Source organism: Malaclemys terrapin, chromosome 15, assembly GCF_027887155.1.
Source record: "Malaclemys terrapin pileata isolate rMalTer1 chromosome 15, rMalTer1.hap1, whole genome shotgun sequence".
Taxonomy (NCBI): domain Eukaryota; kingdom Metazoa; phylum Chordata; order Testudines; family Emydidae; genus Malaclemys; species Malaclemys terrapin.
The window spans coordinates 543321-555860 of record NC_071519.1 but is presented as its reverse complement, the minus strand read 5'-3'; the positions used below and the strand labels follow the sequence as shown (position 1 = coordinate 555860).

Genomic DNA, 12540 nt, shown 5'->3' with positions numbered 1-12540 from the left:
GAGGCCACCGGGACAGGGGCAAACCCTGGCTGAAACATTAGCAAGAGATGTGTTTGGTGGTGAGTGGGCTTCGGAGGGGCCCGAGGGGATGACAATTAGCTGTGATGGATTGGGGCAGGAGGGGGTATTCTGCTGGATATTAGTGGAAGTGTTAAGAACTAGGATTCGAGAAAGCCTTTATGACTAGATGAGGGGGCGATCCAGCTGCCCGCCTGGGGGAATTCCCTGCATTCCTCCAACCCTCCACTCCCCAGGGCCCTATCTCAGTTGAGGGGGCGATGGAAGGGTCGCTGATGCTCCGGCACTCTTGAATGTGCACCCTTCTCCCTTTCAGATGAATATGATTTACAGCCCAGTGCCGGGGATTCGAGACAGAGATTCTGGCTCTGGGGTGAGTACCAGAAATGCCCCCTCATGGGACGCAGGCTGGAGGGCTGGCCAAGCCGCAGCACAGGCAGGGAGAGGGGTCCAGGTGTGTGAGTTTCAGTTCCTGACACCCCTGGGTCCAAAATCTCCCAGCTGGCGTGCAGGGCGCTGCTGGATGCAGCTGACCTTGGATGTGTGTCGGGTGCAGCAGGGATTGACGCCCCGTATGGGAGTCAGTCATGCTCTGCTGGAGGGGAGGGAGCAGGCAGGGGTGCCGGGGAGGAATGTGGGGGGTGCTTGTCTCCTCAGCCCGGGCAGCATGGTGGTGGATCACCGGGTCCTCCTGGCTCTGCCCATCAGCACCAAACTCCAGGCAACGTTGGATGATCTGCTCCAGGAGCATGGCCTCGTTCCAGCCGGATTGCCAAGGCAGCAGCCGTGATACTCTCAGCAGTCGGGAGGCTCGGGAGGTCCTGGGGAAGGTGATTGGGTTTGGCAGGGAGATTCCTCATCACTCGGCCCCAAACTCTCCCGGACAGGGCGTAGGGGGTGCAGATGCTGTAGGGAACAGGGCTTTTCCAGGAATCCTGCTGGGTGGGGCTGGAGCTAGGGCAGCCGGCATGGGGCTGGGGACTTGCGGTGGCTGGGGAAGCCCAGTGATGCACACGCACAAAATGGGAAATGACTGCCTAGGAAGGAGTGCTGCAAAAAGGGATCTGGGGTCACAGTGGACCACAAGCTAAATATGAGTCAACAGTGTAACGCTGTTGCAAAAAAAGGGAACATCCTTCTGGGCTGTATCAGCAGGAGTGTTGTAAGCAAGACTCGAGAAGTCATTCTTCCGCTCTACTCCACGCTGATTAGGCCTCAAGTGGAGTATTGTGTCCAGTTCTGGGCACCACATTCAGGAAAGCTGTGGACAAATTGGAGAAAGTCCAGAGAAGAGCAACAAAAATGATGAAAAGTCTAGAAAAATATGCCCTATGCGGGGTGTCACGGAGTGTGGGGGACTCAGGACCCTGCACCCCCGGCTTCCTGCGATTCACCATGACTCTCAGCCAGCCAGTAAAGCAGAAGGTTTATTTAGACGAAAGGAATACAGTCCAAGACAGGTCTTGCACGTACAGACAACAGGACCCCCTCAGTTAGGTCCAGCTTGGGGTCCAAGGGCATCCCAGCCCAGCCCCCCTTGGGAGGTCAGAGCCCCATCTGCCTCCGAGCCAGCTCTCAACTCTCTAGCTTTTGTTCAGTTTCTGGGGCAAAGGTGTCACCTGGCCTCTAACCCCTTCCTGGGTTCTCATGTTACATGCTCAGGTATTCTCCCTCGGTCAGTCTCCCATCCCCCAATGCAGACTATCCCAGCCAAACTCCCCTGTCAGCATTCACAGACCACAGTAAGAACAGTCCCAGTTCGTCACATCTTTCCCCCTTTCGAGACCGAACTGAGCGGGGTCACTTTAGCCAGTGACCTGGGGAAGTTCGAACCTACCCCCGTTCCCATGGATGCCCCCGCATCCCGCCCATTCCTTGGTGAGAATTACACCAGGCCCCTCCAGTTTCACGCCCCCCCTTAGGTCGGGGGTGCTCCATGGCACTCGTAGTTCGCATGTGGGAAGGTTTATGCGGCTGGTGCCTTTTTCCCACCCCCATACCTCTGGGGCTCCAACTGGGCTGTGGTCTTCTCCCAGCGCTCCAGTCTGGAGGTCTGTGCTTTGGGCTCTCTTGGTTTAGAGCCCCCCTTTTTACCCTGGCCACCTCTGTAAAGGCTCCTCTATGCTGGGCAAGGGTCCTAAAGCCATTTTCCCCTTGTCCCAGGCCTTCCTCCCCCTCTGACAGGGGTCACAGGATCCGCAGTACTGTCGGACAGTAACAAAGACCCCAGGCCAGTAAAAGCTCCGTAGCAGCCTCTGCTGGGTACGCCAGGTTCCCTGGTGCCCTGAGAGGGGAATGTCATGGGCCCGGCACAGCAGCTGGCGGCGATACTTCTGGGGTACCACCAGCTGCCTCCTGATCCCCCCTGACTCCATTTTCCCTGGGGGAGCCCATTCTCGGTACAGGAACCCCTTCTCCCACAGGAACCTTTTCCAGCCACCTCTCCCCATGGTCTGTACCGCATTGAGGTCGGCCAGGTCCCTTATCTTCCGCAAGGAGGGATCTTTCTGCACCTCGGCCTGGAACTCAGCAGCTGGGACAGGGATGGCCACCTGCTCTTTCTCGCCCGCTGGGTCTGAAGCCGCAGCCTCCCTGAACCGTGTCCCTGGGCGTTCCCTCCCCACCGGGTTAGGGTCCTGCGCCTCGGGCAAGGCACCCTCCCCAAGGCCAGGGCGCCGTGCCCCTCGCCGGCTCTGACTACGGGTCACGACCAGGGCACCCTGGGGGTTGCTTGGCCAGTCCTCCAGGTCCCCCCCCATCAACACCTCAGTGGGCAAATGCGGGTGTACCCCCACGTCCTTGGGGCCCTCCTTGGCCCCCCACTTCAGGTGTACCCTTGCCATGGGCACTTTGACTGGGGTCCCGCCCACCCCCCTCAGGGTCAGGTAGGTGTTGGGCACCACCTGATCTGGGGCCACCACCTCGGGCCGGGCCAGCGTGTCACCTCTGCGCCTGTATCCCAGTATCCATTGACCTTCCTCCCATCCACCTCCAGGGGAACAAGGTACTCTCTCCGGAGGGACAGCCCCGCGCCCACCGTATAAACCAAAACCCTGAGTCTGGAGCATCCAGCCCCCTAGAGGAGCTGGCCTGGAGCTCTCCTCCCTCCTTAGCAGGTGGTACTCTGCCAGCCCCCCTTCCCTGGGAATGCTGCCTCTCGCCCGGCTGGGTCTCTACCCAGTCAACCCTCTGTGGGTTCGGTCTGCTCAGTCTGTCCCTGAGCCTGGGGCACTGGGCCCGTATGTGGCCTCTCTGGCCACAGTAATAGCAGCCCATGTCCCGTGGGTCCCCTCGAGCGGGTCGGATGGACCTGACGCTGGATGTTCCCCTTTGGTGGGGGTTCTCCATATTTCCCCGCTGGGAGGTCCCATGGGGACTCTCGCTCTGCGTTGTGGTGGGACTGTTCCTTTGCGACTCCTCCCTGTTATCCCCTGCCCGACTGTTCACAAACTCGTTGGCCAGCTGGCCTGCATGCTGCGGGTTCTCTGGCTTTTGGTCCATCAACCATCACCTCAGGTCGGATGGGCACTGCTCATACACGTGCTCCAGTATGAATAGGTCAAGCAGGTCTCTATAGTTTGGGCCCCAGCTGTCCACTTGCGGGCATACTCCTGCGCCCGGTTGGCTAGTTGTAGGTATGTGACCTCACGGGTTTTACGCTGACTCCGGAGCCTTTTCCGGTACATCTCAGGAGTCAGCCCAAACTCGCGGAGCAGGGCCTTTTTGAACAGTTCGTAGTCCCCTGTCTCCGCCCCTTTCAGTCGGCTGTACACCTCCCTGGCTGTGGGGTCCAGTGAGGGATGAGAAACTGGAGCCTGTCTGCAGGGTCAACCTGGAGCAGCTCGCAGGTATTCTCAAAGGCCGTCAGGAAGGTATCCATGTCCTCCCCCTCCTTACGCTGGGCCAGGAAGCACTGATCAAAGCTCTTTGCAGTCTTGGGTCCCCCCTCGCTCACCACAGCCGGGGCCCCACTGCTCCTCAGCCTGGCCAGTTCCAGCTCCTGCTGACGTTGTTTCTCCTTCTCTTCCTGCTCCTGCTTCAGTTCTTGCTGCCTTAACTCGAGCTCTTTCAGTCTCAGCTCCCTGTCACATTCCAGCCGCATCTGCTCCCGGGACGGGGAGCTCCGCCGGGACGATCCCCTGCTGGCCACCGGGGTCAGGGTGACCCCGGTATTCGCTGGGCTTCCCCCACCCCTCCCCTAGGCATAGCTAGGCAGGGTCTCGGGATGTCCTCAGCAGCAGTCTGACCCCTCCCAGCCATGTCAGGCCCCGGGGCCCACGCTGCATCCGCCGGGCGGCTTCCCTCAGGGACAGGGCTCGGTTCATCCAAGCGATCCCTCTCCTCTAGCTGGGCAATGAGCTGTTCTTTGGTGGACCTCCCCATGCGCAGCCCCCTCTGCTTGCACAGCTCCACCAGGTCGCTCTTAAGGCGTTTAGCATCCATCCTCCTGCTGGCCACTCGCCGGCCTGTGCTCTCCGCTTTCCACCATTTCCAGGGGGACCCTGAGTGTGCCAGCCCTTCTTCAGGTCACCACCTCTCTGCCAGGGTCGAGCTGCAGACTCCTCCGCCCCGGGACCGCTTGCTGCGATCCCCCGGGGGACCCAGTTACTGCAACAGTCCTTCTCTCTGGTCACACACTCCCAGGGGTCAATCACCCCCTGAACCAGATCCACAGGGAGTTTTTTCCCCATATCATGACTCCCAGCCCCGGACCCAGAGCAATAAGGGCTATGGAAATACTACCTCATCCCACTCTCAGGACCCTGCCCCTTGGGGGATGAACCCCTGGATGGCACCACCTATGCCCTACCCGCCACCATGGCAATACTGGACACCATGGACATCATACCCTCGGGAACACATGCCCCGTGGCCGTTCGACCAGGCGCAACACTGATCCAGTGCCGTCTCCTAATGCATATGCTAGTGACACGAGACGCCTGGCAACACAGCCACGTTCCCAGGATAAACCTAGCCCTTCTCCTGGTCCAACAGATCCGGAGTTAGCACCGGAGGAAGCATTACTTCCCCTTCCTCCCACTCCCTCTGATGAATATACAAAATTCCAGGACCTCTTTAAGAGAGTTGCTAGTGACCTGAACATTAACTTGGAAGTGGTTCCCGAACAACAGCATGAGCTAACGAACATCCTACAGCCCCCTTCTTCCTCCAGAGTGGCACTTCCAATTAACGCAGCCCTTTTAGAACCCGCTAAGTCCATCTGGCAGACTCCAGCGACAAGCCTACCTACCTGCAAGCAAGCGGACAAGAAGTATTTTATTTCTCCAAAGGACTCTGAATTCCTTTTTACCCACCCAGCACCAAACTCATTGGTAGTGGACGCTGCGAACCAGAGGGCCAGACAACAGTATTCTCGTTCTGCCCCACCTAACAAGGATAGCAAACGACTGGACTTGTTTGGTCGCAAGGTCTATGCATCCTCCACCCTCCAATTTCGCATAGCTAATTATACTGCAGTCCTGGCAAAATACGACCATAAAAACTATAATAAGTTAATGGACTTTATTGATGACATTCCAGAACAAAGAAAACAACAGTTCAGAGCTATAGTTTCTGAGGGTCAAGCCATTTCACGCACCGCTCTCCAAGCAGCCCTCGATGTAGCCAACACAGCGGCAAGATCTACCGCTACAGCGATAGTCATGCGACGGGGCTCATGGCTCTCCTCTTCCTTTTTTCCTCGCGAAGTTCAGAACACAATTGAAGATCTTCCCTTCGACGGTGACAAACTCTTTGCTGCTAACACGAATGAAGTGCTTCATTCAATGAAAGACTCCAGAACAACCCTCCGGTCTTTAGGTCTCCAGACACCTACGGCAAGAAGACGACAATATCGATACCAACCATACCACCGGCCACGTTATCCCGCATTTACACATGTCACGGAGTATTGGGGGACTCAGGGCCCTGCACCCCCGGCTTCCTGCGATTCACCATGACTCTCAGCCAGCCAGTAAAGCAGAAGGTTTATTTGGATGACAGGAATACAGTCCAAGACAGGTCTTGCAGGCACAGACAACAGGGACCCCCTCAGTTAGGTCCATCTTGGGGTCCCCGGGCATCCAAGCCCAGCCCCCCTTGGGAGGTCAGAGCCATCTATGCCCCCCAGCCCTCTCTCCCTGCCTGCTTCCAGCACTCTGCTTTCAGCGACCCCTCCCACAGCCTTTGTTCAGTTTCCCGGGCTAAGGAGTCGCCTCGCCTTCAACCCCTTCCTGGGTTCTCATGTTACACACTCAGGTATGCGCCCTCGGGCAGATCCCATCCTGCAATGCAGACTATCCCAGAACACTCCCCTGTCAGCATTCACAGACCACCGTGAGAACAGGCCCAGTTCGTCACAACACAACCTTCCCATAGACCGCAGGAACAGCAACAGCCGCAACGTCCACGACCAAGATTCCAGCGACGTCGCCCAAACTCTACAGGGGCGCCTCAACCCCCACCAGCTAATAGGCAGATTTGAAAACTTGGTCGAGGGTTTAGAAAGCAATGCCCTCACTTCAGCCGGCACACCAATCTTTGGACACCGCCTACGACCTTTTTTCCAACAATGGAGGAAGATTACCTCCGACAAGTGGGTCTTAGAGGTAGTTACAATTGGATACGTCATCCCCTTCCTCTCCTTACCTCCCACCCACCCACCCTCCCCGTCCCTCTTCAGGGACCCTTCTCACGAGCAGCTACTCCTCCAAGAGGTGCAACATCTCCTTCATCTGGGAGCAGTAGAAATCGTGCCAGAGCGACACAGAGGGAAGGGTTTTTACTCCCATTATTTCTTAACGGAGAAGAAAAATGGGGGATGGCGACCAATCCTCGATCTCAGGCGGCTCAACAGATTCATCAAAAAGCAAAAGTTCAAGATGGTGACCCTCAATACCATAATCCCAGCGCTGGAGCAGGGCGACTGGTTTTCTGCCCTCGACCTACAAGATGCCTATTTCCACGTCACTATACATCCGGCCCACAGACGTTTCCTCCGATTTACCCTTGGTTCCACACATTTCCAATACAGGGTACTCCCCTTCGGACTATCTACAGCCCCCCGTGCTTTTTCCAAACTTCTAGCTGTAGTCACTGCTCACCTCAGGAGACAAGGGGTAATAATATTTCCGTACCTCGACGATTGCCTCCTCAAAGCTTCAACATTCGACGAGGCGCTCCAGTTCACACGACTCACAGTCGAGTGCTTTCTTTCTCTCGGCCTACAAATAAACAGAGACAAATCCACATTACGCCCCACCCAGCACCTTCAGTTCATAGGCGCAGACCTCGACTCTCGGACCGGGCTAGCATCGCTCCCACCCGATCGCTACAATTCCATAAAACAACTGACCACAACTATTCGCAACAGCCCTCAGGTAACTGCCCAAGACTGCCTGCAACTACTAGGTCACATGGCCTCGTGCACTTTTGTCGTCCAGAATGCACGCCTACACATGAGGTGCTTCCAAGCGTGGCTGGCAACGGTTTACAAACCGAATATGCATTCTTTAAACAAGACTCTCTCCCTGCCTACTCCAGTCAAAGACTCGCTACGTTGGTGGACCGTCCACTCCAACCTTTGTTCTGGAGTCCCGTTTCTTCAACAGGCTCCATCACGCATTCTGACCACCGATGCATCTATGACAGGGTGGGGTGCACATATGTCTCATCACACAGTACAGGGACTATGGTCACCAACCGAGACCTCCCTGCACATAAATGTACTAGAACTTTGAGCCATTCGCAACGCGTGCCGTCACTTCCTGCCACTAATCAAACATCATCACGTACGCATAATGACGGACAACATTGCTTGCATGTTTTACGTAAACAGGCAGGGCGGAGCTCGTTCCCATTCGCTGTGCACAGAGGCTATGAAGCTCTGGAACTGGTGCATTGTGAACAACATCCAGGTATCAGCTGCTTATCTTCCCGGAATCATGAACACCACAGCGGACGAACTGAGCAGACGCTTCCCATGGGACCACGAGTGGGAGATAGACGAGAAAACCATTCACAACATATTCAGCATCTGGGGTTACCCAACAATAGACCTCTTTGCAACTGCAAAGAACAAGAAATGTCTCAATTTCTGCTCCAGAGCAGGACTGGGCAAACATTCCCTGGGGGACGCATTCATGATCTCATGGCACCGAAACCTATTCTATGCGTTTCCCCCGATACCAGTTCTCAACAGGGTTCTGATAAAAATACGAACGGATCGAGCCAAGGTGATCCTCATTGCCCCATCGTGGCCCAGACAACCATGGTTTCCCTTCCTCACCAGAATGTCAATCCAACCACCAATCTCCCTGCCGCTTATTCCGAACCTTCTATCTCAGCAGCACGGTCGTTTTCTCCACCCCAACCTGTCCATGCTTCACCTCAAGGCCTGGTTCCTACATGGTTCTCCCAACGCGAATTAGATTGCTCCGAACAAGTTCAGGAGGTGCTCCTACATAGCAGAACGCAAGCTACTCGCAAGACCTATCTTCAAAAGTGGAAACGATTCACACATTGGTGTTCTGCCAAACATCTTTCTCCTACCTCGGTACCTCTTCCGTTTATATTGGACTATCTCTTGGGCCTTAAGCGATCCGGCCTTTCTTTCAGCTCCATCAGGGTCCATTTAGCTGCTATTACGACTTTCCACGACAAAATTGATGATACGTCTGTCTTTGCTCACGCTACTACGAAGCGTTTCCTCAAGGGCCTACAAACCTTATATCCAGACATTAAACAACCGACCACCCCCCTTCGAACCCCTAGCCACGTGCTCCCTTTTACACCTCTCCATGAAAACAGCGTTTCTAGTGGCAATTACTTCTGCCAGACGGGCAGGAGAAATAGCAGCTCTCATGTCTCATCCACCATATACGATATTTTTTAAAGACAAGGTTACCCTCAGATTGCATCCCAAATTTCTTCCAAAGGTTCACTCATCATTCCATATTAATGAACCCATACACCTCCCGACTTTTTTCCCGAAACCACATGCAAACTCCTTTGAAGCCTCAATGCATACACTAGATGTTCGCAGAGCCTTGTCATTCTATTTGGATAGAACCAAACCCTTTAGAACCTCCTCTAGACTTTTTGTCTCTGTTGCAGAGCGCTCCAAGGGCATGCCTATTTCTACCCAGAGACTCTCGAACTGGATCTCCCAGTGTATCCGACTGTGCTATCAGATGAAAGGGGTTGCACCTCCAGATGGCATTAGAACACACTCCACTAGATCTATGGCTGCCTCCATCGCGTTCTTACGCAAAGTCCCCTTGGCTGACATTTGTAAAGCAGCCACCTGGTCATCTGACCATACTTTTGTTAAACACTATGCCCTTATTCAAGGCCCTTTATCTGACATATGCTTGGGCAGGGCGGTACTCTCGACGGCGTTCCTACCAGATCCGAAGTCCCTACCTCCTTAAGATACACTGCTTTTAAGTCACCTGTAGTGGAGCACCCACAGGGACATCTCTCGAAGAAGAAGAGGAGGTTACTCACCCTGTGCAGTAACTGACGTTCTTCGAGATGAGTGTCCCTGTGGGTGCTCCACTACCCACCCTCCTCCCCTCTACTTCGGAGTTGGGGGGCCTCCGTGGTAGAGAAGGAACTGAGGAGACCGGCCACGCATGCCTTCTATTACCCTAGAGTCACAGCGGGGGGGCAGATTCTGAGCATGCGTGGCCGCTATGAGTACTGCTGCAAAAATCTCCGGGCGAAGGCGCAGGGACGCACCAACACCTGTAGTGGAGCACCCACAGGGACACTCATCTCGAAGAACGTCAGTTACTGCACAGGGTGAGTAACCTCCTCTTGCTGTTGCTGCTCTGTGTGTGTGTGTGTGTTTTTGCAATGTTGCTGTTGTGTGTCTGTGTGTGTTTGCAATGTTGTTGTTGATAACACACACACAACAGCAACATTGCAAACACACACAAACCGTAATAAAAAAATTGCAAATGCACAGAACAGCAAAAACATGGCAAACACACACATAACCAGTAGCAAAAAGATTGCAAACACACAGACCAACACCAACAGAACCATCAAAACACACAGAACACCACAAATATTGCAAAAACAACCAGGAGAAAAAACATTTAAAAAACCAAAACAATTACAAAAAGTTTGTGCTGCAGGGGCTGCTGCTTTAAACATTTTGATTTAATAACCACTGGAACAGTATCAAATGACCCTGGCCCCCAGGACCTGGATTAAAACCTGGCTCGCTGATCGATCTCAAACCGGACTTGTGAGTGGGGAATCGTCACTGAGCAGCGGGAGTAAAGTGGCGTCCCGCGGGCGTCGGCTCTGGGCCCTGCGCTCTTTCACGTTTTTATCAATGAGCCGGAAGGAAACATAAAATCACCCCTGGTAAAGTTTGCCGATGACACAGAAAGTGGGGGAGTGGGAAATAAGGAAGGGGGCAGGGCAGGGCAGGGCACGGATCTGGATCGCTGGGTAAACCGGCCGCAAGCCAGCAATAGGTGTGTTCGTACGGCTCCATGTCACTGTATAGATTCAGGAACAAAGTGCGCCAGCCGGCCCTACGGGACCGGGGCCTCTCTTCTGGGGAGCAGCGACTCTGAAACCAATTTGGGGGCTGAACATGAGCTCCCAGGGCGAGGCTGTGACCAAAAGGGCTGATGCGACCCTGGGCTGTATAAACCGGGGAATCTCGAGTAGGGGCAGAGAGAGGAGCTGGGGCGGGAGGGAGCAGCCCCTTGTTGCTCTGAGTGTTAACGTCTGACCCTGGCTCGTCCCAGGTGGGGCTGGGAGCCAGCTGGAGCCGGGGAAGGCGGCGGTGCCATCAGGGTCCCGCTCTCCGGCCCAGTCTGGCCAGGGCGTCTCTTGGGCTCGAGAAGACAAAGGCCCCGGGGCCGCAGGAGACCGTGATGGTGAATTTCGCTGGTAGGTTTAGTTATTCAGGGGCTTACGCCAGATTGAGACAGGGAGGGGTTCCCCTTGGTGGAATTGCAAAACTACTCCAGATACACCTCACAGTGACCGTCTAAATCCAGAGTCGCTCTTCACCGCTGTCAACCCGGCGTGCTCCAGCTTTACCCCAGGGGCGCTGAGTAAATCCGCTAACACTGTTCTACCTGCAGATTTGGACCCGGGTTTGATGCAGGACACATTCGCTGGAGCAAATCACGTCTAGGGCAAACCACACGTGTTTGCAGCCTGGAACAAAATCTGGCAGAGTCTCTGAACCGACCTGGGCAAAAATGTTAACCAATATGGGCAGAGAGAGAGAGAGAAAATGCTTTTCCCCCTCCTCCTCCCCATAATTAGGCACGGCCAAACTCAATTTTGTTTATAATTTTGACAATAACAATGTTTATTGTGAAGCATTTTAACAATATGTGAATCTGTTTTTACAGTGGTGCAGAATTATGGGGTTCACACTTTTCCCAATATTTATGGATCAAAGTTTTCACAGTGGGGACAAATTGGGTGGGGGGTTTCAGACACTATCGGATGACAGGAGACGCAGTTCAGAAAGGGAAAGTGCTATGCGTGTTCAATTGTACCACATGTCAAAATGAATGGAGCAGACTCTCTTCCATCGAGCGGCAGTCGGTTCCCAAGAGGCATTTTTCTGCCTTTGCCGAATCGATGGAATATTGATGGAAATATTTTATGTTTGGCCAGCCTGGTGAAACCGACGCTGGCCAATAATCTAACTCTTCCCCGGCCCGGTCTCCACTAGGACACGAGGTCAGTAGAAACCCCCACACATACACTCAGAGGGGTGAAAACCCCGAGTGATGCCGTTAAAACCGATCTGACCCTAGTGCAGACAGCGCTCAGTGGACGGGACAGGAGAGTTCTCCTGCCTCTCGGGGAGGTGGTGCAGCTGGGCGACGGGAGAACCGCAGCCATTGCCATGCGAACGAGGCCTCGGTTGACCCATCATCCCTGAACTGAGCATCCCGGCCCAGGTCTCGCTGTAACCGGCCGTGGGTGAGACCGGCGTTGGGGCGCGCGTGGCAGATGGGGGGCTGGACAGCTGGGAAGGGCTCTGAGAGTGGAGGTGTCTGGAATGGTCCTGGGGTTGGGGGCCGAACCCAGGCCAGCTGAAAGGGGAAGGGGCTGCAGAGGTGGACTCTGGGGGAGGGGCTCAGGTGGGTCCCAGCCAGGGGAGATATGGGGCAGGGATCTTAGGGGCAATGTGGGGAGGATGGGTGGATGTGGGGCAGACGGACTTTGCTGCAGGTCCCTGCTCCCAGTGCTAAGCAGTTCTGTTCTGTGCTGTGTTCCTGACGGCTAATGACCCGTCTGTCACACGCTGGCTGGGAGACCCGGCTGGCTGCAGAGTTGGGGGGCAGGGCCCCTCTGGCTTCCCCAGGGGTCCTGTCTGGGTGGCTGAATGCTCCGTGGTCAGACCCGGGACAGCTGTAGCCGGTGCCCTAGCCAGCCAGTCCCAAGGGTAGTCACGCCAGCCCAGAGTCCTGCCTGGCTTCATACCGAGCAGTCCCAGAGCTTCGTGACACCGGGGTCGCCCCACCGGCTGAGA

At 55.2% G+C, this 12540-nt stretch overlaps 1 protein-coding gene across 1 annotated transcript in view; it reads left to right on the top strand.

The window, feature by feature from the left end:
- The window catches only part of LOC128823316 (mucin-2-like), a 44716-nt gene that overhangs the window by 18379 nt on the left and 13797 nt on the right, over positions 1–12540 (top strand). Inside the window, exon 3 of the mRNA XM_054005557.1 lies at positions 335–391. Coding sequence (XP_053861532.1) covers positions 335–391 — 57 coding nt within the window. The remainder of the gene's footprint in view (positions 1–334; positions 392–12540) is intronic.